Source organism: Halichoeres trimaculatus, unplaced genomic scaffold (assembly GCF_033239565.1).
Source record: "Halichoeres trimaculatus isolate MK-OKI-2021-1 unplaced genomic scaffold, fHalTri1.1 fHalTri1_scaffold_9, whole genome shotgun sequence".
Classification (NCBI taxonomy): domain Eukaryota; kingdom Metazoa; phylum Chordata; class Actinopteri; order Labriformes; family Labridae; genus Halichoeres; species Halichoeres trimaculatus.
Window position 1 is genome coordinate 966,858 of NW_027437188.1, and position 25,993 is coordinate 992,850.

The 25,993-nt window shown below is 42.9% G+C and overlaps 1 protein-coding gene across 5 annotated transcripts in view; it reads right to left on the reverse strand.

Moving 5' to 3' along the window:
• The window catches only part of fam131ab (family with sequence similarity 131 member Ab), a 37,337-nt gene extending 13,012 nt beyond the window's left edge, over window positions 1–24,325 (reverse strand). Inside the window, exons 1-4 of one of the 5 annotated variants that reach the window (XM_074678723.1) lie at window positions 22,972–24,325; window positions 18,615–18,754; window positions 7,960–8,053; window positions 7,677–7,859 (exon numbers count right to left, since the gene is read on the reverse strand). In XM_074678723.1, coding sequence (XP_074534824.1) covers window positions 7,677–7,859; window positions 7,960–8,053; window positions 18,615–18,754; window positions 22,972–23,002 — 448 coding nt within the window. In that variant the 5' untranslated portion in view covers window positions 23,003–24,325. Of the gene's footprint in view, window positions 1–7,676; window positions 7,860–7,959; window positions 8,054–18,614; window positions 18,755–22,406; window positions 22,582–22,971 lie in introns of those variants that run through there. The other 4 variants (XM_074678728.1, XM_074678725.1, XM_074678727.1 and 1 more) reach the window with 4 other exon arrangements.
• Window positions 24,326–25,993: the final 1,668 nt, after the last annotated feature.

The window sequence follows — 25,993 nt, forward strand, 5'->3', positions numbered from 1 at the left end:
TCTTCCAGCAGGTTTGTTGTTTCAGCTGTGGTGTGAACCTGCTGAGTACTTATCATCTACTCCTCCCTCCTCCGCTTCACTGCAGAGTACGAGAAACTGGACCACAGCCTCTCTAAAACACCCGTACACACACTCTTCACACCTATCCACACATGGACTTTTAGCACCACACACACACACACACACACACACACACACACACACACACACACACACACACACACACACACACACACACACACACACACACACACACTGTGTCAGTCAAGCCTGGCAGCCAGTTTCATGGGACACTGCAGGATGAACTTACAAGAACGTGTGTGTGTGTGTGTGTGTGTGTGTGTGTGTGTGTGTGTGTGTGTGTGTGTGTGTGTGTGTGTGTGTGTGTGTGTGTGTGTGTGTGTGTGTGAGTGTGTGTGTGTGTGTGTGTGTGTGTGTGTGTGTGTCACTAGTCTGTCAATATGACAACCAAGCCTGAACCTGTACACACACATTTGTCCTCCTCTGTGACAATATCCAACACTTCACACATCTGCACATGCTCACTGTGTGTAGAACGCGCTTGCTGACATTCACACACTGTGTCCAGTCACCCGCTGTAACACCACCACTACAAAAGGCTTCTAGGTGAGTCAAAGAAATGTGAAGCAGTCAGCAGGACACTGGGATCCCTGATAGTGTGGGTGCACACTGATGATGCACAGAGAGGACTCCTTACAACGCTCGTTAGTCTCCTGAACTAAGTAGGCTCTGAAACCATCTCCACATGCTGCAGATCTCAGTCCCTGAGTGGTGCAGAGACTCAATTGATCACATCTGGGATGAAATGTTTTGTCTTCCTCAGGTTCCACAGTTCACAGACAGAAGTGTCCTTTGGAAGGACATTGAAGCTAAATTGCTGCTGAGTCTCACAGCCAGCAGCACATCAGTGGGAAGGATGGAAACTGTACGGCACATCTTCTGCCATGTGTATGAATGTTTGAGGTAATAGGTGGAGGTGACATGTGGTAATAAAGATCTAGATTGTTAGAAAAGTAAAAAAAAAAAAAGTGAAATAGATCCCTGCACAACCCACATCATCATAAAGATGCACATCCATTTTGGCAACAGAAACAGGGTTTGGCCCCATTCATTCAGACATGTTAGCACAAAAGTGCCTGATTGTTCTGAGCTTGGTTATTAGAAACCATACTCCACTGTGGACTCCAGTTCCACTGAACCAGTGTTTCAGAGTAAAGAGTGACCATGCTAACTGGAGACTTCAGCCAAATGTTTCAGCGATTGTCAGCTGACAGTCACCTGTTAACAGGGTGACACTTTACACTCAGTGAACTCAGTTAACCAGCTCTGACTGTAAATCAGTCCAATCAAACGATCACACCCTGAATCCAGTCTTTACTTTGTGGAGTTGGTGAAAAGTTGGTTAGGAGCTGAGGTTATGACACTTATTGGCTGAAATACGGCAGATGCATATATGCTCTGTCACGGCAAACAGATCAGAGAGGTTTCCATTCTTATCAATGTGTCAACTCACATTAGATCCATTCTGTAGCAGTGCGCCTGCGTGGCTGGTCTGTCATGTTGCAGGTAATTCACAACCAGTCAATACACAACAGAGCAGTTGCACTGCAGACATATCTGGCGTTAACTTTTGACTCTTGGCTGCTCCCCCTGGTGGATGTGTTGGTTGACAGCAATGCCAATGTTAAGGACACATGGAAGTATGAGAGCAGTGACGGTAACATTGTTTGAAAAAGACAGATACATTTTTGTACGTAAATGGAGGAGAAATGGGCCATAAAGGGACAAAAGCAGAAAAAATAGAAATAGAAATTTCTCGTGCACACGAGAAACTAACTTGCACTTGTGTGAAACTTTCCCATGTGCACGAGTAAGTTTCACGTGCACACAAGATATCAGGTACCTAATGGAAACCAGCCAGGACTTCAGCCCTGTTTGCACAGGATCAGTCTATCTGGGGACCTGATCATTTGTAGTTATTACGGTGAACGTTTGAGTGTTTAATCCTCTGCGAATAGACCATGTATCCTGTGTGTTTAGTCAAAAATCCAGGGCAAATCACAGACCATATTTCAGACACACAAAGTCCTCTGATAAAACTAATCCTTTCAGAATCTGCATCTCTGTCATTTCAGGTGGCAGCTTATAGTTTCGGAGAAGGTCTCTGTAGCTTTTTCTAAGCATTTTCTGCTCAAAGATGATGAAGGAAACTTTGGATATTCTGATCAACTGTTTCAACAGCTCTTCTGTTTGACATGGGATGAAAGGAGACTGGCTATGTATGTTCCCCTATGCCATCAGTAAATGGGTTATAAAGACTGCCATTTGTGGACATAATATGACACACTCACAGGATATATGACCAACATATCATGATAAAAACAAATAAAACAGACTACAGTCAAATACTTAGACAGCTCCATAATCCAGGCTGTCCAAAAGCACAGAGCCTGAAATATGATTTGGAGTCTCTCTGTGTGTAACAGGTTGGCACAGGCGCGCTGTCTCAGAGTGCAGGATCACATTAATGATGAAATCTAGGGGTGACATCTAAGGATGGAGAGGTTTGCTGCAGACTGCAGAAAAGAACCAGTTCATGGCCTTTGTAGAGCTATCAGATGAGCACATGTTGGTGATGTCTGCAGCAAAACACATGGCAAACTATGTTTCTCTTTCAGAGACTTTAGATTCAAAGTAAGATCGCAGCACATATAAACAAATCTGCTTGTTTATATCTTTATTATAGTTGTCCATGAAACCCTTTATCCTTACCAGAGATGTTTGAATGTGTCTTTATTGACACCTTATCAAAGGACCACAACACAAGAAGAGAGCAGAGAAGAAATTGTGTAAATAGTAAAAAAAATAAAAGAAAAGAGGAAAAGATAAAGAGGAAGGTGAGGAGAAAAGTGCACAGAGAAAAATCGCTCTGTCATGGTGGAACTAGCCAGGAGCAAAACCTCACTGTGCACATTAACCTTGAGAGTCTGCAATGCAGCGAGAGGATGCAGGGAGAGCAGGCGAGAGGGACCGGGTAAGAAAGATGGAGAAAAGAGAAGCTAAGGTGGAGGAAGCGAAGGAGCTATGTGAGCAGAAGAACAAAGCATCAGTATCTGCATCGTTTAGCACCATGATCATCTGAGTGGAGATGTTCCTTCATACCATTGTGTTTAAACTTGGTCCAAATAAGTACCCCTTCAATCTTCATCTGAATCACATATTGTTGCTTTGTGGACTCATCATGTTCAGCTATTCGTAAAGAAAAGCTCATTTAAAGCTGCAGGGGTGACTTTTACTGTAAGGGTCAAAGCCCTTTTATTTCCCTCTAAAAAGACTACATGTAAGCCAGTGGGAGGTCAATGTCATCTGTGAGGGGAAGAGGCTTAAAAATGGCTGACTTTTTTGACATCTGATCAAGTTTATGGAAAATACCAGGGAGTTGTTGATACGTGATGTAGGATCTTCAGAGGTAGCTCGTATTGGGGATTACAAATCAAGTTATGTTCTGTTCCTCTGCTGCTTCAATTTGTCATTTTTCACATCTTTGTGATGACTTGACTGTGAACCTTTTTCTCTGCCTTCTATTTATTGTATTGAACAGAGAACTATTCCATGTTGAGAAAGCCGAGCTGCAACATGTAGTTATTCATATGACAGTTTTAAAGCCCATTTCTTTTCCCTTTATGTAGGAAAATGTATCTGTCTTTCAAAACCATGTTATCATCACTGCTCTCATACCTCCATACATCCTTTACATTGGCATTGCTGTTAACCAATTCATCCACGGGAGGCAGCAGAGTCAAAGATTTATGACAACGAAACTGAAAAACAAACATGGTGACTGTGAGGGAGGGATTGTTGATGATGAACCTCATTAAAGACAAAAATGGAGGCAGTGTTGTAGGAGGCGGTGGTTGGTGAGGCAGTTAAACACCATTGAAAGTTCCACCATTATTATTTCTTCTTTGTGTCTCACTAAAGCTTCATATCTGGTGGTAACAGCAACATTTTGACCACGGTTTCCAGTGGTACTGCTCTGTTTGGTCTGTATCTGTAAGCTTCATGGAAACATGCAGAAATAAGGACGAAATGAACGCAGAGCACCTAATCTTTCCAACGTCATTGAAAATCTCTCCATGCTATCCCATCCAGTCCCAGAACCTGATGGTGTAAAGCTCATACTAGCAGCAGCTCTGGGTGGTGTTATGAAGCTGTGGCCTTTAACAGACAGCTAAATGAACCAATTTCATTCTGATATCAATTCAGTTTCTACTGCCACTTTGAGGTTTTGCAACACTTAAAGTTTGGATCATGATCATCTAATAAAAAGTCAAAATCTCAAGACAACTATGCTTAACCTGTTGCCAAAACTGACCATTAAACATGAGTACATGTCTGTAGAGTTCAACATGTTCTGTATTATCTGCTCCCCTTCAAACTAAAACTTGTGGTCTCTGATGGGCAACATGTCTCACCCCTTGCAGGGAATCTTACATCACTGGAAAGCCTGATCAGTGACAGGATTTCTCACCCCCAGGGTCTCGCCAAGAGATATCACAAGTCTTTCCTTCCAGCTGTGGTCGGACTATACAGATATTTTAAAATGACTGTGAACATCAGCCCTTTCAGTAGACATTTTACCTTTTTCTTATGCTTGATATTTGTATTTGACATTTGTATTTGTTAATTATTTCGTGGACAGTCCTTTTTGATGTACTGTACAAAGTAAAATAGAATAGAAAATACTTTATTTATTCCTGAGGGGAAATTCAGGAGTCACCGCAGCATTTAAGAAAACAAAAGTAAGAAAGAGTATAGAAAGTGCAAAAAGGTCCATAAGAAATTAGATGACGACATCCCGTCCACCACTCGTCCACCACTCTCCAGCTCAGCCAGTCTCCACCTCCACAGGGTCCAGGACTGAGCCTCCCCAGCAGTCTGTTCAGTCTCTGTCTCCTGGATCCTGTCTGACCACAGCAGGTGAAGCTCCTCCAATGTGGGGCCGGCGATGTCAGCTCCGTCAGCCACGTCCGTGAACAGCACGATGCCACTGGGTTAGCACAGCTAGCTCATCCATCCCCCGGTGATAGATCCCACGTTCCCAACAACGATGGATGGAAGGACAGGTCAACGTCGTCACCTCCCAGCTCACATCCGAGAACCAGCACGTCTTCCTCACCTCCTCCTCCTCAGCTCGAGGGAAATCATCAAGCCCTACACTGGTTAGCATTGATATGCTACAGGCTGCTAACAGCTGAGTTCACATGTAAACAATGCAGCCATGGTCACATGTAGGATCTCCAGACAAACACAGGTGAAAAGTAGTAAAAATATCACTGAAGCCACAAAAAGTTTGGTGTCCATGACCAACAATGAACCATACAAAGTAATGATCCACTCCAAATACAAAGATGACGAAAAAGAGACGAAAAAATTACAAGAAACGGACAAAGACGAGAGAGCTGCTGCAACAGGCAGCTACTTGGGTAACGCCTAGCAACCTAATATCTAATCTACCTAATCCTAAAAGAGGCAGCTTTAGCCTTTGCGGCTAATTTCCAGCTGCAGTCCCCAGCCAGTTGTCAATAGGCAACCCAAAAAATGTTTTAAAGTAAATTAAAACTGCACTACATTGATAATAACATCAAGTCCAACCAAAAAAATAAGAGAAGAGAAGTCACAACATGTTACACACAGATTGAGCAGACACACACACACACACATCAAATCAATTCATCTAATAGAATAAATTGGAATCAGTTCATTAACAGATTTAAAGTGCCAGTTGCATTGGACATTCCCCAGAAAAAAAATAAACAAATAAAAATAATTTTAAAAAATAAAATTAAATTTGAAAAAAAAAAAAAAAATCGGAGATGGAGATGGAGATGGAGCCCCTGACACAATTAATATCCAGTACAGTACGCATGTTCAGGCCTTGTTGTGACAACAATGCTGGTTTTCCAGTAGCCAAGCTTTAAGCTGTTTGGTTAAAGAGGTCAGGGTTGGGAGTTCCCTTATTGTGCTTGGAACTGAGTTCCAGGTGTGAGATGCGCGGACAGAAAAAGTGACCTGACTGTAGACACTTTTTCTAAAAGGAACAACACAGTCACCTCTGGAACCGGCTCTCATTGACCTATTTGAGTTTTTTTTTTACGAATTCTTGTAGTGGAGGTGGTGCTTGGTCGTGTAAAATTTTGAATATCAAGATAGTATCAGTGTGATTAATAATGTTGTCCCAGCTCAAGCGCTCATGCTTTTTCAAAATCTGATGGTGATGGAACATTTTGGGTTTCCTATCTAGAACTTTCAGGGCTTGTTTATGAACAATTTCGATCTGCTTTAGTGTTGTCTTACTGGCCGCTGCCCAGCCTGTTACACAATAGAGCATTGATTACCAACCTGTGGGCCGCGGACCCCTGGTGGGCTGTGAAGGTACTGCAAGTGGGCCGCCAAAGCTTTTCCAAAATTTGGAAAGTTTGATTTTTGTAGGGGTGGGGATGTAATTATGAAAAATAAAAACATGTCAACACATACACATTTAATAGATGCTGTGTTAGTGACTGTGGAGCCTCCAACATGTTTCTCTTGTACTCAGTTCAGTCCTTCATGTTCAATCTTTATTTAAAAAAAGTGTTCTCAGAACGCATTGTATGACTGGGTTTCTGCTACATGTATAGGATCGTGGCACACCGCCACGACAAAGTAAAAGCCGCCATGCCTTCTGAGTTGTGATCTTTTCTTTGTCTGATGTTTCAGACGTAAATTACATTGCACATGGCTCTTGTATGCAACTAAAACTTTCAGAATGCCACAAACATTTTTTGACGCTGCCCGGAATCAGTTATCACGGTCTAAAATAATAAAAGACAGAGCTCTGGTGGGTATTTGCCGTTCACAGTTCTTAGCTCTCAGCATCGCGCACAGCGGAGTTCCACTCCGATCCGCACAAGACGCACGGTTACTGGAGAAAAAACAATTCCACAGTGACCCTGATCATTCATCAGTATTTACAGATGCACGTTTTCTGTGTATAAAGTCAGCGCAAGCAGAAGTGCCCCTGTCACTCTGTGGTTTATATTTGCTTTAAACTTCATCCTGTTCAGCTTGTGGAGTCTGTGATGAGGATCAGTGCAGTGTTTACGCTGAGTTCACTCGCACACATCACACAGCTGATGGGCCGCTGGCTCTAGGGGCTGCAGGTTGCAGCATCATGGCTGGGCCTATCGACACTGGTGCTGGGAATGATTGCGGCCAGACTAGCCCAGCTGGAGCTGGCAGTGGAGGGACTAATCCAGATAGCACTTGTGTTGGGAGCCAGGTTTGCCCCGATAACAGTGGCAGTGGTAAGAGCCACATTAGCCCTGGTAGCATTGATGGTGGAGGGTATCGAGCTAGCTCCGCTAGGCCTCGCGAAAGTTGTGGTCGGTGTTGATATGTACATACTTTTTTAATCTAGATAACTCTTAGTGCATTATCCTGTTTAATATGTTCATATTGTAGTGTTTTCACTTAATACTTTCTTGTTAGCTGCAGTAACTGTACATTTTCCCATTATGGGATGAATATTATATCTTATCTGAACTTCTTACATTTTATAGATTGGTCATCACATTTGAGGACGTACAAAGTCAAAGTTAGAGTAAAGAACGTACCAGCAGCAAAGCGCGCCTCCTGTTCTCCCTCAGTGAGATCAGAGTAAGAGTTGAAGTCTGACTCCAGGGCTGCTGGGGTGTCGATCGGCTTACACCAGCCTTTCCACTCTATGAGATGAGCCACTCTGCCCTGAGCCATGGCTGTTGGCTTCGTCACATGGTCCTTCACAACCTGGGAAATACCTACATGGAAACAAAGGTTAGCTGGTTTGAAAGAGTCAGTGTACAAATGTCTGGTTGTCAGCTAGATTTCAGGACCCTCTGTGTTTCTTGTCACACTTACCGTGCAGGGAGGATCGTGCTAACGCAGCAATCTCTTGAATGGTTAGAGCTCTTCTTGATTTTGGTAACATTTCACTGGTGTCATCAACATTCACCTGAAAGGACAAGAAAAATAGTGTGACTTAGGGGAAAGCTGTCAGAGCAGCTCATCTCAGCGTGAATGCGCGGCAACCTCTTAATACATCCTGTCATGAGTCACGGAGAAACCAAACATTGTCTTTTCATGGAGAGAGACTCCTGTGTTCACTGTTTCACAACCTCTTCAGAGAGCTTCAAGCAATTTTTCTCTTTACACACCAATCAGCACTCTGAATGAGTCACAGGCTGTATGCCAACAACCACACACAGAGTTGTATAAGAATGGACACATGCACATATTCTGTGCTGGACTGCTGCTGAATAATAAATATTTTAGCAGCTGCTTATAACTACAGCTACCTCTGTGTTTGAATTATTTAGAGCGAGCATGTTATGGCATGTTAAAGGGACAGTGAGACGGTTTTGTGCCAACAGTTAGAAAAAAAACGTGAAGAACTTTGTCCATGTTACTTTCTCCATGTTAGAAAGCATGTTGAAAAAGTATTTCAGGCAAAATAGGGTACATTGTCTCAACTGCTCTTTAAAAGTTCAAATAACTTTGACCCACTTTAACCTCTTCTTTGTTCTTTCTTGAAGGTGATGTAGTTTACCACAAACAAAAGGGGGAAAAAAAGAAAAGAAAAATAAGGATGTTCTAAAGCCAACTGGATCAAAATGCATGTTCTGATGAACTGGTTGGTCCACAGCAGGAGTCTGTAACCGCCACTTTTATTAGAGCCAATTTACTTCAGCTCACTTGGACTAAAGTCATTCAGGAGCCACAAATATCAACTTTGTATCATCACAAAAAAAGACTATAAAGGGGATAAAATTCTATGGATAGATAAATCTAGTATATATAATCTAAACTTGGCCTTATTGAATTTGCAAAATAGCACATGTGATGTTTTGGAATGTAAAAAAATGAAATTTGAAAAATTTGCAAAAAAAAAAAAAAAAAAAGAAATTCAAAAATTTTGCAAAACATTTTGGAATTTTAAAGATGCAAAAAGTTTTTTTTTTCAGTTAAAAATTTTCAAAAAAATGAAATGTACAAAATATGCAAACATTTCAAACAATTTTGATAATTTCAAAAAATTACAATAAATCTCAAAAACAAAATGAGAAATTTTCAAAAAATTCACAATTTTTAAAAAATGATAATTAAATTTGAGATACATATACATATTTATCATATAGTTCAACTCATCACTTTTGTTGCTAATGTCATATCTGTATTTTCTTCTAAATTAGTCTTTTTGTAGATGTAGTTCTCTTCCCAGGGCTGTAAAACTTGAGGTTAGCCACAGGTGCATGGAAAGTTGGTGGGCTGTTGATGTTGTAGGAGGTGAAGTAGAGCGGTGGCAGGCTTTATTGACAGATGGGATGAAGATTTAGTTCAACTAAATGTTAACGCAGGATTTTATTTAGTGTCAGTGTCTTTAATCATCAATACCTCAGTAAGAAAATAAAAATTTCTTATTTCAATAATATTTTTTTAAAGCTTCAAGGAGCCACTGCAAAGGAGTCAAAGAGCCGCATGTTGCAGACCCTCAGTGTAAAGGCAAGATACCTCAGAAAACAGGACTAATTTGACACAATGAATTTAACATAACCAAACGTAGGATCCTCAGTCTGTGGGTATTTCAAAATAGTTTGCTGAGTGTGGCTAAGGTTAGCAGAACTAGCACCAGATCCCTGTGCTGGTTACACATCACTCCAGCTGAGTGGTTACGTGTCAGTTTAAGCAGACAGCATTCGACTTGTCTTCTTCATGTAATCAACCACAAATACTTAAATGAGATGCAGCAGGTGTGCTTGTAGTAGAGTTTTAGCATCATTATGGCAATGCCTTCCAAAACTGAGAGAGATATTTACTGCTGTAAATTTCTTTGATTATGGCAACATAAAAACAATAGTAGAGGTTACACAGAACCATGCAAACTAAAAATGTTTGATGCATTTTCCACTTTTCTTTGTTGAGGAACCTGAGGTGACCAGGATAATGACAGTATCAGTGGATGTATGAATTTAGGAAACACAGCGCTATGTGTTAGTTATTAAAGTAGTGTTTTCTCACTGTAGCTATTAAGCTAGATAGCCAGCATGCTCGATAGTTGGTGCGGATGAATATATTGATTCGAAAAACTCTTGGTGTGTTTTTGTTGGAATATTCTATTCATCCCATTGAAGAACAGAAAACAAGATGAGAGAACATCATGCCAGTGACACTGGAGGGTCATTACATAAGGAGTTTTTCAATTAGCCTGCTGGCCAATTATCAAGCTAATGGCTTGTTCTGGTAACTGAGTCGACTCCTCTCAGGCTTCGACTCGGAACATTTCTTGGTATCTGTTGCGTCGCCCTGAGGCCATGTAAGGTGAAAAGAGACCACTGTACCTTGATTGGTTGCCACATGATCTTACACAGTTCATACTGAACTGTAACCACGATGAGATTCTTCACGCATCTGCAATCATCCAAGTCATTATTATTGCAGATTTTTATAATAATTAACGTCACTCAGCATTTATCTAGTCTAACGTTCTTGTACAGTCTCAGGGTTGAAGTATATCTGGCAGATAGAAGGATAGCTTCTGTCTCCAGCCTGTGTCTGAGATCTCAATGACCCTGTGTAAACTTTCACATAGTCTCCTAGCTCCATGCTCTGATTAAACACACACACACCTGGGTAGCACATCTCTCTGAAAACTGTGGGTTGAGACAAAGGTGTCAGTCATGTTTTTTGTCCAATTACTCTCAAGCGTGAGGTTTAACTCAACCTCTGTATACAACGGGGCTGTAAACCTTACTGTGACCAGAATAAATGCTTAACTACGAAATGGATCCTCTTTGGTAGTTATTTGTAAAAAGAACTGGTTAGATTTTATGACATTATATAGAAAAACTACTAAAACAGAAATTGATAATGCTCAAAGCCAGGGAGCTTGTTGGGTAATTTCAGCTGGTTAACAGAACCAGACAGGAGACAAAAGATGAACCCCCTCCTCTCGGTCTGTCCTCTGTCAAATCTGTCTGCTCTGTAAAGTCAAACCACAGAGGGAGTATCAGGTGTTGACTAGTTGCTTTGTCTGCTGACTCTTTTTATAGCCTTACCTATACTCGGGTGGGAAACATTCACATCAACAGCAGAGGCCACATGCAGAGCTGGCGCTACTCTATATGGGTCAACACACCTGGCTCACTGAGCCGTGTGATGATAGATTAAGACGATAGGTACAGCTCAACTGGTACAGTATGTGACTTGTCCTGAGGTGAGTGGCTGCAGCTCTCTGAGGCTTGAGTTTCACTTTGGAAAAAAACACAGAATCAACTGGGAAGACACTGAAGACCAGTGTCTGGTTTTATGGTCACGTTTAAGTTAATTTGATTTCTGTTCCTGAATCTGATGTGTGGTGAATCCAAAAAAAAAAAAACACAGGACACCCTCACTGTATCCCATCTACCTAATGAAGTAGAAACCAGTCTAAAGAAATAAACCAGCAGCACAACCATCTGTCAGAAAAAGCTCTGCAGGAGCAAAGGGGGATCCCAAGCTGATGATGGTATCACCGGCTGCTGCAAGGCGTGATAATCCTCTTGTGCTGCAGAGCAGCTCACAGATCAGAGGGAGGATAATCTGGAGATAATGTGACATATGCCCTCGAGGAGAAATAGAGAGATATATTGGGCTGGTCTGTAAATCAAAAATCACATGTCAGGCATATGATGTTGTCTTTCTTCAGCTTCAGAGTAAAGCCACAGAGAAATCCTTTCCATGTGGTGTGATTATGAGGGAGGAGAGTTCAGTGAATCAGTGCAGCATGGACAGCCCTGCTTTATGCTGCCTTATGATTCTTAAATCCTTATTGCCATTTTTCTCAATATCATTTCAAAGAGCACTGTTTTAGAGGCATTTCTGACCTTTCAGTGACAGAGCCTTCATTTTTTCTGAATAGGCTTGTTTTGGCTTCACATTCAAATATTTCAAGCTAAAAGATGCACACTCAGGCATCACCTCCCTGCACAGCTTCTGCTAACAGCATCACTGCCTGCACGGCTCCCCTCCCTCCTCCACTCCCCCACTCCCCCACTGCCCTACTGAACAGCAGAGTGAACACAGAGGAAGACATGAGCAGCACTCAGAGCAGAGCGAGTGCTTCATTACACCGCTGTGCACCACGTACCTACACACACCTACGTCACAGTCTCATGCAGCAGGAATATATGCACACTTCAACACAACAAAAGGGATTTCATTCAACCCTAACCTTAGCAACCTGGTTCTGACATCATGGAATGAAAGTCTGAGATAAATACACACACACACACACACACACACACACACACACACACAAACACACACACACACACACACACACACACACACACACACACACACACACACACACACACACACACACACACACACACACACAGGGTGTTGTGAATCTTAGTGGTCTGCTGAGCACAGACAGTGGAAAGGCTTTTGGCTTTTAAACCATGGGTAAACTGTCTGCACAGACTGTGTGGGCGGACTAATGCAGCCTTGAGACAGCAGAGAAAAAAAATCTGAGTATGTTCCTCAACACAGCGCGCATGTTTGGAGCTGAGAGGCTAACAGTGTCTGTGCCATAAATCCGACCTCACTGGAGTCTCTAACCTACGTCATCATGAAGTCTGTATACACAAACTTCAGTGATTACAGCATATTTCTTTAATTCCTTTATTCAGAATCAGGAATTGGATAACACAGAACAGAAAACCACCCTTCAGTTACTGCTAGAAGGCTTGAGCTGGCTATGAAACAGACTGAAATTAATATGGAAACGTCTCACGACTTCTGAAACCAGACTATCAGGAATGTTATTGATGTTTCTGTTATGCTATTCTCAATGTCTCAAACAGCTGCCATCAGGTGGGTGTTTTTAGAAACAGCTCTTTACATTTCCAACAGCAAAGACTTAGCAGCCTCACTCTGCTGGTCACTACTCTTTATAAACTCTGGATTTCAACAGGTTTATTCACTTAACAGTACACTGTTTCCTTGTAAAGCAGGAGTAGACACAGATCCATATGGTTTCTTCTAGAGCCAGACCAATTAATCGGATTAATCTGATTAATTGGATTAAACGGGCCGATTATGCCTGTCACCGATTAATCAACATCGGCCAAAATGTAGCCGATTATAAAAAACTTTGCCCCGCAGAGATTCACTCCTGTTCCTGTGTGTCTATATGTTGGGCTGCACACTGCCCGAGTGCCCGCCCCCTCCGTCCACCATTATGTAATGTAAGACTATAGAACAACGTTTTTACATCGTGTTAGTTGCTCATTGTGTGTTTACAGTTTGACTTTTTTTCTACTTACTGTGTTTAAAGTTTGACTTCTTTATTTATTATTGTGTTTACAGCTTGTTCTTATTTATCACTGGTTAACACTACAGTTCTTATGTTGACAGTTTTATAATTTAAGTTCCTTGCTTTAATTTGATAGTGCTCTGTCTCTGTCTTGAATCATATGGGTATTATAATTTGTGTTCATATACAGTATATATCCTGTGTATATCAATGAATTTATTATATATGTCAGTCGAAATATCAGATATCAGTCAATATATCGAATATCGGCCGATATATGGGATATCAACTTTTTTTTGCCCCCAGTATTGGTATCGCATCGGCCCCAAAAATCCCATATCGGTCAGGCTCTAGTTTCCTCCAGGGCTGTCAAGGAGGCAAGTAACTGATATTTTGAGCCAATATTCATTTGCAGTAAAAGTGAAAATATTTGCTTCAGATTTGTAAATGATACAAAAACTGGGACTGTGGTGTTTATTAAAATTCTAGAGAATCTGCTGCCATACTTATAAATGTAAACTTTCATCTGCTCTGTCCTCCTTGCACGTGCACTGCTGAATGCTTAGCTTATTGGCTGTTATCTGAGCTATGGCTCTGCGTGTAACCAATCAGAGAGTACTGGACAGTGATGGAGACAGAGTAGTGACTGCAGACAGAGAGGTACATCTGCATTACAGCCTAAGTAACACAGTTTAAATTGCTTTTTAAAATTGCTTGGATGATAAAAAAGGCCAATGTCGATATGCTTCAAAATGTTGAACAGCAGTGCCGATCATCACCCAGCCAATATCTGGTCTAACCCTAACTAGGAGCTACTGAGGGAAACTTGGTGAACAGTGGTGACTGGTTTCCCTGTATTCTTTGTAGAGCTACGTGGCCCCTGTGGTTACAAACAGGTGTAGTTTTCACTTGCTCCAGGTTATGTTCCCAGTGATGACACTCGTCTTGGTAGTTACACAATCATGTGTCTACTATTCTGTGGCTCACAGTAAACTGTGGGTTTATTAGCATCAGAGAACAAATGCATTTAGATAAATAACTGGAGAAAATTATTGGAGAAAAAAAAGTACCAAAAAGTTACGTCACAAGTTTGGCCGACACAACAAAAGTGTCAGTTACTCACCTCGAGAGTAATTTAGAGAAGCACGCAAAGAAAAAAAAGTTATTGTCCTGCTGATCTCAACAGCAAAAATAAATGTATTACAGCCTGGTTCAAAACATAATTTGATCTTTGGTAAATAGTTGATTTCTCTATCAGTACACAAAGCAAATGTTGTGACAGCAGATGCAAAAAGATGTGTACCCCCAGTTTAATGGTAAGTGTCAGATACTGAGAAGATTTGTGTTGTTATAAATGCTTCTAGCTCAACTTTGGTAACACAACACCCCCCCCCCCACACACACACACACACACACACTTACCCACACACACACACACACACACACACACACACTCACACACACGCACACCCACACACACACACACACACACACACACACACACACACACACACACACACATGCACACACACACACAAACACACACACACACACACACACACACACATACACACACACACACACACACACACACACACACACACACACACACACACACACTCACAAGTAGTCATACAGAAATAATGAAGAATTTCGCTGGTTTGACCGGAGCAGATTGGTGTGACTTCTGCAGAAGAAAAAAACCCTAACTGGCTGTTCACCTGATAACACACCAGGCTGAGTGAGCATACCTGTCTGTCTCTCACCCTTAACTTTTCCACACTGGGAACATTTGTATGGCAACTGGTCGCTATGGAACAATACCTGCCGCTATGCTTGCACCTGATTCACCAATAATGTCACACACACACACACACACACACACACACACACACACACACACACACACACACACACACACACACACACACACACAGAACACCAACCAGTGCCACAACGGTCGACTTAATGACTTTTGTATGTGCCTTCCTGCTTTCATACACTGTTGGTGCTGCTGCTTGGCGAGGCTGTGGATCACGCCAGCATCAGAGGGGAGGCATTTGCATCATCACAACCAAATTGAATCTCTTTGACATCATTGGGTATGAAGCAGATGAATATCTAATAATATACACTGCTCCCAGCTGAACCTTCTTTAGCTAAAAACAAAGACCACATCATTTTACGTCATTAATTCTGGTTTAAGAGGGCCAAAGTGTGACTTTGGTGGGTCTCTGAGGTATAGAACATTTCAGAGTCCGTCCTTTGTAAACTGATGTGATAAGATTAGCAAAGTGTGCTGCTCGCCGAAAACTCACAGCACCCAGTATTCAATAACAGAGTGAGAGGCTGCATTTCATGACGGATCACTCAGGGGCCGCTAATCGTCACCTAGCTGGCTCACTGTGACACATCATATTCACACCCAGATGGTGCACCCTGATGGGTAAAAAATATAGTCATCATCTTTACTGCACATCATCGTCATCATCATCATAATCTCAGATAATCAGAATATAAGCAGTCACAACAAATGACCCCAACCACAGAAAAAACACCTGGTAATATTCACATGGCGATGGTTTTTCAGAGCCACCATTCTCACTGAAGTGTAACCCCAGCTCTTTTCTTAACAACCATGTGTGTCCATAGATTGTATGTTAGCGGACCTAGCCACCAAAGTTACCCTTTGATTTGTGATTTGCAAAAGTTTTGTTGCATTTCAGTCTGTTACAAACTTTACATTGTGCTGTTTCCAAATATTTGCCTAGCAACTGAAACAATAATCTCGTTGAGAAAATGTGACCCAAAAGGCAGGCTTTTTTTTCAATCTGCTTTCATAGGATCCAATGTTTTGAGCAGCCTGTGAAGTCTCCCCCTGCTGGCCAAGATAGAAAATGTAGATTTATACATTAAGTTGTGTGTGTGTGTGCGTGTGTGCGTGTGTGTGTGCGTGCGTGCATGCGTGTGTGTGAGTGTGTTAAATTTTGAATTCATTATAAATAAATAAATAAATAAATATATATATATATATATATATATATATATATATATATATATATATATATATATATATATATATATATATATATATATATATATATATATATATATAAGTTGCAGAAATAATTAAAAGAATATTTTTAGTCATATTTTTTTCCGCAAGCTCATTCTGTTAAAGAAAATCATGAGAAAATCACATTGTTAACCCCATATCGAAGACTGTATCGAATCGTGAATTGAGTGTATGGTTACATCCCTAATAACTGCCTGTCTTTGAAACAAAGATCAGGGCCTGTTTTGAAAACTTGTAGTCCAATTCAAGTGCCTATAATAAAAAAAAACCTCTGGAGATCTGGCTTGTTGGAGGCAGAACTGTAAAAGTGTCACAAATTTTATTTGTCAGTAATGCAGACTGTGACCTGAGACAAATAACTCTTAATGAATGTGTTAAATGAATTAAGAACCTTTTGAGTCTTTAATTCTCTGTAGTTAAAAAAGATCACACAGTCCTGCTTGTGCCACCTCAGTAAAGAAAGTCTGGATCAGGAATCTATATCCATGTCTCACATAAAGTCAAATATGATGAGATTGTTATGGCCAGTGGGAATGAATGTCTGTCTCTGAGCTTTTCTATCAAGTAAATATTGAAGAATGATTCCCAGCCGAGCTGCCATCAGGTTGAACAGTTTAACCAGCAGTGTGTAAGTATTGATTTTGTGTTATATTTTCTCCACAGTCTTTAGGCATTCCATTCTGTCTCACTGACATCCTATTTAAAATCCCAAATTAAACATTAACTGCTTAATTACACTGAATGACTGTTAAGTCATTAGAAACCAACTGGTTGAAATTAATGACAAGCAGGAGAAAGAACACGGGGCTGAAACACGTTAAAGATTTGGATGGCTTGATTAAAAAGGTAATTACCAAACCTGGAAGGTTGTGAAATAATTTTCTGCTTCATGTGGCGAATTACTGAAAGGCTGTCATCTCTGATTAGGCAGGTCTGCTCCATGCCTCACTAGTTTATAATAGACTATTGCACTTGTCACTTTTAGCTCAATCATTTGTATCGGGGACACTGGTTCAACACATGCCCTGTATGCAGGAACAACACCCAGAGGAAAACAGCTCAGGCTGGGTCTTACACATGAACCTCTGCAACTTGTTGACTCACATCGTGTCCCTAGCAACATTAGTAATCCACCCTCCTGTCCTCTTCATGATGAAGGCTTTAAAGGTCGTAAAAAAATGTATGAAAAGATCATTTTAAGTGATGCCCTCAGAGAAACCTTTTCTTTGTGTTAGGAATGCAGTAAATAAAGAAAGTACCTTTCACATCATCATAATTATGCATTTAAGTGATTAATACGTGTTGAACAGGATACTTCCAGGCATTAAAAAGCATTTTAGAAGATTTGCCTCCACCTCTTACAGATCAAATTGCAAAGTAATTAATTCGAACTATATTTCAGCTGCAGAGAAGTACACTGCGTTTGGTGCAATAAAAGTTCCAGGTTAAATCAAATTAATTTCCAGGGCTCATTCCATTCCACAGATGTAGCCTGAATCTGCTTTAGAATTAGAAATAAATAGATAACTCAAACAGGCAGAGATCGCCGAGAAACAAATTAGATTAAAACCTGCTTTAGGTATCTTAAAATGTACAAGATGGGATTGAAACACTTAAGATGAGAACAATTAAAATGATAAAACTATATTACTGAATGAGGGAGTCGCGCTTGTACTGAATATATAGCCACCTATTCAAAATAATAAGAGACACTTTTTGTCCTTGTCATGGTTACCCAGTGTGTAGGTGAAAATCTCCTCTCTTTACTCTTTACTACTAGTCTGATATGACTGCAACTTTCCATAAAATTTTTTTTTAAAAAACCTCATGATGTGATCTAAGCCTGTAAACACAGTTTTGGCTATCCTCTTCACTTTACAGCAGGAAAATTTAACATCTTCTAAAAGAGGAGTACGTCCCTTCTTCATTAAACTAAATTAAGTGAACTGTTTACCTGATACCAAATGCCATTAGCCTGTCCAAGCCTTATTCAGTGTTAGAGATAAATGTAAAGAGGCAGACAGTTCAGGAGGTGTCAGTGCAGATACATGAGCAGAGCTACGTTTGGAAAAAGATAAAAGAAAAAAAAACAAGTAAAAAAAAAAACTCATTTCAAAATGTAAAGATATAAGTTTGAGGCACCTCGCTGAAGTCCAGAGTGCCCAAAGGTGCTGTCAGAATCAGTCTGCGAGCCAAGCAGGTCCGCGTGTTCCCCAAAAGCGGGAGGTCAGACAGGGAGCCTGTGGGGCTCCAGTCCACGCGCAAAGTACCATCAACTGCCACTGTCAGGAGGAAGAGAGCCACGTGATGATTACAGCAAATGAACAAGAACTCACTGAGCTCCCAAACTTATTCTCACTCCAACATAAAGGTTTTCTATTATGACAACAACGCTTCGACTTCTTAGAGCAAGAAAACGTCATTGTTCATAATAATATATGATAACAACTTCCTATCAGTGCATGTGAAGGATTGGACTAATACTTATGAGTAGCAGTCGCCATGCCAACCCATGCCTCCAAGGGGTCTCCAGGGCTCCACTGAGGTGATGACCAGAATGGGAATGTACCATATCTCACTGCAGTTTTCACCAAAGATAACCCCAGTCACACAGCTAGGCTACAAATATCCAACTCCATTAGCTACGAATGAGACAGAAAAAAAACAGCCAGATCCTAAAGAGCAACAAAGACCTCACACAGACAGGGGAGAAAAATGTGAAGAGAAGGAATCAAAGACGTGTCCAATTTAAAAATCAAGGACTCTGCAGCACTTCAGAAGCATATTGTTTGAGGATTTAATTTTAAATACCTTCACCAGCACCATCAGGATGAAGGTTAAGTATTATTTTGGGGTGCTACAGAACCCACAAGGCACCAATAAAAGATGCACTATTGTAGTTCTGGAGCATCTCTTTTTCAACAGTTCTCAGCATTAGCTCATCCTTCATGTGCTTTACAGCAGTGTACTCTGCAGAGACTACTTGTAGTGAGATAATGTTGAGGTAAATGTGGATGGTGGTGAAAGAGTCCTACTAGCATGCACTCTAAAGCCATGCCACCACATGCAGGTGAGACCCAGGCCCAGCAGCAGCCCAAGCCTGTCTGACATCATAAAGCTGGCTCTGTGTGGTCGGAGAGAGGCTGTGAAACACGTAAGAATCACAGATTAAGAGTCGTGCCCAGGATGGTATTATGCAGTTTACTTCCCTGCTGTCTTAAGAACGTTTTCTGACGCGGAGGGACACGTCATCAAAGCCAGCAAGCGAAAAGCGCACGGCGGGACCAGGAGCAGCGCAGCACAGGGTACAAATGTCACTCAGCAACCCTCCTGGCTGCAGATGTGCCTGCCTACTGGAGCAGGACTATATGGTCGACTACATGTGTTTAACCTTTCTAAGAGCAGCCCTCAGAGCGACCTGACAGGCTCAGAGCGGACCACAGGTGCTGAGGTGCCCGCTCAGTGAGGACATTTCAGCACCTGGACAGCTCCTCCTCCTCCTCCTCTCCACCGCACACTGACGCTTCCCCAGAGCTGCTGCAGACACACGCACATATACACGCGCGCGCGCGTCCCAGCCACTCTTCAAAATCAGATTTGCAAAACGAGATTAAGAGGTGGGCCTCTAAATGTCAGTGCCTGGCTCCTCTTTCCTGCTCTCCGCGGCGGGGAGGCGTGTCTAGTTACTGTCTGTGAAAAAAACGAGACGCTCGATTAGTCGCCAGCACCCATCTCAAATATTGAGTCCAATATCAGCACCAATCACTCACCTCCGGGTCAAAGAGCCGCCGTTTGGCGCGCCGAGCTCAGGTTGCCCACTAGTACAATTCAATATGAGCCGTTTAATTGGGTGTGATGAGATCAGCTGCCCGGGGTGTATTGTATCATTGAATCTAGGCCACCTCGGTCAATGCATGTATTGTTAAGAGGAGTGAAGGATGCACGTGCTCTGTACAGCATCAGACTCACGAGCGCAGTGTGACAGACATTTGAGCTTTGCACCTGTTTATTTCCACCCGGAGGGACTTCACGGTGACACATCAGCTACAAATTTACAGAAAATGTCTCGATTTCAAATCCACATCCTGGATTTTTTAGAAACCTGAGCATGGTGCCATGAGTAGTTTGTGGCTTGTTTCCACATGATCCAGACTTCTGTTGGTGTGAATGAGTGTTAAATGAAGAAATGGATGAATGAGCTGCGAGCAACTCAAACCGAACTGCACAGGAACCTGGAAATTGTAACGATGATATAAATATGAGTGTGAATAACCAAGATAAGGCCGACAACGAAGGTGTACAACACATGTCAGACTCATTTTAAAATCTTTATGCTCAATGAATCAGAAGTTAAAATTTGAAAAGAGGGTCACGTGTCATGCTGACGCATTGCCCAGGAATAAATGCGCGTCTTCGCAAATACAGCCAGGTTTTTCATGTCCCTCCCTGCCCATGCGTTGAGTTTTCACACGGCACTTTTGTACACACTCCAAAAACAAGTCTTCTGCATTTTTCTGTCAAGTCTGCAACACAAACCCAGGTTTGGTCGCTGCAGTGACCCCGAGGAGAACAAGAAAGATGCAGTTTGGATGACCTAAAAAAATGTGTGATTGAATGAACCTAGGAAATACTCCTGGATAAAAGTTAAGACACTGTAACGTGTGGGGACTCTGTGGTCAGGCCCTGCAGTAAGGCTCTGGGGTCATCCTCCGTCCTGTATGTGCCTAATCTGTTCATTTCTTCAACGCTTTTTAATCTTGATAATGATTTTTCCTCTGAATGCGATTTTTGGGAAGGATAAAAGAAAAAGAGAGAAAAAGTTTCCTCTTCTCATCAAAGCAAATAAAAACTGCAGTCCCCATTTATTTATTTATTTATCCTTTTCTACTTACGGTCTCTTTCTGCCTTACACAAACAGCCTCTTGTCTTTTTCTCCTTCTCTCTGTAGTTCCCGTTGTCGTGGAAACTGCAGATAGGGAGACCTCAGCCATGCATCTGTGTGTGTGTGTGTGTGTGTGTGTGTGTGTGTGTGTGTGTGTGTGTGTGTGTGTGTGTGTGTGTGTGTGTGTGTGTGTGTGTGTGTGTGTGTGTGTGTGACTTATGAGCGAATCAACACATTCAGGTCGACACTAGCAGGGCAAGATGCGTGATGTCACACACTTAAACACATATAGAGGGGATCTGAGAGTCAAACAGGTGGCTGCTGTTGACCTACTGTATACCCGCGCCCTGATAAATGTGCACAAACCAGCGCGCACGGTTACTTCATGCGGAGTTTATGTGACTGGGGCATGTCCCCACGCACTCCGCGACAAGGAGACAGGGACGAGGCGCCATAATCATCAAGTGACAGTAGCGACGCATTACATAACCAATTAGGAGGTGCACAAGGGAGATGTAAGCATGGATATGACGGATAGGCTAAATCATATGGAAAGGTTGCATGTGACGTTAAATCAAAGTAAGCCAACATTTGAATGTGAGAGATGGAGACGGATTAGATGGTGCATGGATGAAAAGATGGATGGATGTGGGGCAGCTCTGATTTATCCCCCCGGTCAGAGAAAAACTAAGGTGAGGGATATCGAGGGGAGACACGAGTCGGAGGTCGGGGTAGTGCACAGCGGACGGGCCCAAGGCGACGTTTTGCCGCCAGCGGAGCAGCAGAAGACACGTACGGCGAAGGTGTAAACAACCGTGAGAACAGAGATGCGGTGGCAAAGGGAGCCTGTTTCTTGGCAACAAGCAGAAAGACCTTCTGCTGCATGGAAACACCTGGAGCGATAATGGAGTCGGTTTCTATCCTGCATCTACGAACTAGTCTTAATCTGAACAGTAGGTAGGTCTGATCTGGATTCTTAGAAACAGCGAGTCATGAACCCGAACACTTGGTTCGGTTGCATACGTCAGGACAAGAACCTAACCGTGTCCTACCTTGCAGCTAAACTGGGTCAGCGCGGTCAGAACCATGGTGGCCGGATGCGTCCTCTGCTCACAAACACACGGGAAAGCCGTCTAGCAGCGCATCCCTTAATGGTGTCAAGAGCACCTCTGTCTTCTCTGCCTCTGACTGGCGTGCTCACCAAAAAGCTTCTTGCAACTCTCGTAGCATCGCGATGTTTAGTCGGCAGATACCAGCCCCTCAAGCTCTTTTCCGCCACCCCTCTGCATGCCCTCCTGAACACACACACACACACACACACACACACACACACACACACACACACACACCATCATTTAACCTTCAAATGGACGGAATCCTATGAATCCCAGTCACCTTATTGTTAAAGCTTTGTATGTAAAAAAAAAAAAATGCACATGACTCAGCAGCGCTATCATCTGCCCTCAGTGTCGGGCACAGCATGCTGTCCACTACAAGCACCCAGTTTCACTCCAAGCCTCCGCACCAACGAAAGGCTGCAGCAAAACAAATGCGAAATATTCAGGCTTCCTCCATCCAGCGTGCTTTTTAATGAAATCAGATGAAATCTGCTCTTACCAACTGGCGTTTTGGAGCTGATACAGCCCATTTTCGCAGCTGCATGAAGAGCCCTTCAATCTAGCTAATCCCCCCTATTTTCCTCCTGCTACAGCGTACCTCACTGATCGAAAGCCTCTGTCACTCTCCTCATCTACGGAGGCTCCGCTGGGTTCCGATGAGAAGCGGCAACGCGCTGCTTGGCTCAGACCGCCAGAGTGACGCCGAGGGCGGGGGGGAGTCCAGCCATCACTTCTGCTCCAGGTTTGCTGTCTCGCATGTATTTCCTGACCTGCTTTACGTCCATGAAAATGCTCACCAGCGATGATTTCAGGCCAGAATCGGTGTTTTTTCTTCACAGATTCTTGATTTCAGTGTTTCTTCTTGGATTAGCATCAGCTTTACGTCACTGGTTAAGGGATGAAGTCCTGCGGTTCAGCACCACAGCGGATGGACAGCGCTCCGACAAGTGGCGGCGGCAGCATGGGTTTCTCAGGGGGCTCTGGAGCCGCTCAGGCTGAGGTTCCCCTTCTGGTGTGCGCACAGATTTCGGGTCCCTGTGCGCCCAGTGTGCGCCCTGTGTGCGCCCAGTGTGCGCCCTGTGTGCGCTCGTAGCGTAATCTGGTTAGAACGCTTTGAGGATGATACTGCTACAAAAATCCCACGCTTACTGCTTTTATACACCCTGAACGAGCTTCCGCCTCCTTGTGCTGTTTTCCCCTGCTAGGTAAAAGCGGAATGAGATGTGATTGGCTGGTGTCACCTTACATGGCACACAGAGAGAAGGGAGGAGTCCGCGGCGCACACAAGTTGCCCAGTGAGGGTTGCGTTTCAGCTCATTAGCTGACATGAGGAGGAATGTGGAGCATGCTGCATATTTCAACAGATCCAGTGAGGAAAATGGCAGAGTTGATGAAAGCCTGGGGCGACTAATAATACTAACAAAGCAACCTGTGCTGAGGGCGAGGCAGTAATCTGTTTCCCTGGCGAAAATAATCCAACAACTCGAGAAAGAAAAGGTCGAGTCAGACCCGTTAATGCCTGCGGCCTGTGAGACAAGGCGCTGCGCGGTGAAGCTGGAATGGAACCACCCAATTAAGGCGGCAGCAGCAGCACATGTGAGCAAAGTGACATTTGTCACACGCAGTCTGACACGTCACAGGACATCAGAACCCAGTTTCTTGCCCCCACACTGCAATAGGTAGGCTCATTACGACCCCAGAGTCCGCACGCTCATAGAAAAACAGTTTCCAAATCTAATCTTTGACATTCTGTCTCCAAGCATCAAAGCGACGATCACCGCGCAGCCTCGTGTCCTCAAAACGTTTAGTTTTGAAGATGAGGTCTCATCGTGCCCCGTTTGCAATCAGCTTTGTCCCTGTCACCATCAGGTCGGAGATGAAGCATCTTCATCCTCTGCTCCTTCTCTCTTCCCGCCCACCCAGTCTCTAAACATAGACCCGCAGAGCTGCTGACCCACGCAGCTGCTCCTCCATTGCGCTTATCATCTGTTACCGGAGGGAAGATCCGGGGTCCCCAGAGATGCGCGGTTTCCATTCATCCCTCAAACGGATCCAGAGTGGGTGCGCAGTGGATGCTTGGATACGTTTAAAAGACTTCACCAAGTTCTCACATTTACCCACTAAGGAAAAATCACTCGTTAATTTATTTATTTATTTTTCTGATCACGAGCAAATCAAAGTGCAACGTGGCTCCTTCGAAAGAAACAAAACTCACAATCTGTGAAAAAAACTGAAAACACTTGACTTTTGGAGTTTTCACTGTGCCCATCTCTAAAAGACACAGCTTGCACTCTATTTAAATCATTGCCCCAATTCGTCCACAGACACTTGATTCCAAGTTTGGTGAATGATGGTTCGTCCCTGACATTATATAGTATTATTACTTACAGGGAAACCTGCCTAAAACCTTATGAAGCCATCGACATGGGCAATAATGTACTGATGATGTGTGGTCAGAAACACTGCAGGATGAAGACAGGATCTTTTTGTTGCACCAGCGCGCTTGAACTGTGCGTAAATGCGCGCGAGTAGCAAAAGGCCAGAATGAAAGACGCAGGAGACACAAGAGTTCTTACTTATCCAGAAAAACAATCTTAAATCTGTATTAACAGAGAAATCCAGAAAGATAATAAGAGGCATAGAATCATAGAGCCCGGAGACAAAGGGGGGTTGTACATCACATATCAACACGTGGGAGGACATGCATTCGTCACACGGTTATTTTTGCTCATGCAATGTGCCACAGTCTGTGATTTTACTGTTTGGAGCGCGGCAGATTGTAATCTTCTTTACTTCCTCTCTTCCTGCAGTGCGCACTCAGCTTCTATTTCATAACACATCAAAGTTGCGGCAGAGCCACAGCTCATGCAGGCTTATCAGCCCGCTACGTGCCACATGGTACTTCACATGGTGCTCCAGCGCCACCGAAAGGCAGGCCGAGGTACTGACAGCTATGGGAATGCGGACAGCCTGTTGCTGGTTGGTGCCCGCACAGCTGAAAACTGCACGGAGGTGCTGGAGAACAAGTGGAGTCACTACGATCACAGTATCGGAACTTTACGTTTTTAAGCTGAATGGTTGAAGTCTCCATCTCTCCTGCTTTCAAGAGCGCTAAGGGGGAAAGGAGCGCGCTTTGACAACGCGCAAAACGTGAAAAATCTATTGCACAAATTGCATGTTTGAGATCAGTCGGAAAATGAAGCCAGCTGTGCTTTGTTAACATGCTCATGACAAAAAAAACAAAAAACAAAACAAGGATAAGGCCATACAATTATCCATAACTTGATACAAGATAAGGATCAATTACAGAAATATAAGATAGAAGAAAAGAAATTGTGATGTAACTGAGTGCAAAAAGTGCAATTGATCTACTACAAATAGTTGTTTTCAACAAATGTGCCACCTCCAACACAGCAAGAGCCAAGTGGATTTTGAGGAGGGCACATGCCAACCATGACCAACCTTCTAAATGTACCCCTGCCCTTAAATATTCTTCTGTTCCTTTGCAAATGAGTCTTTGG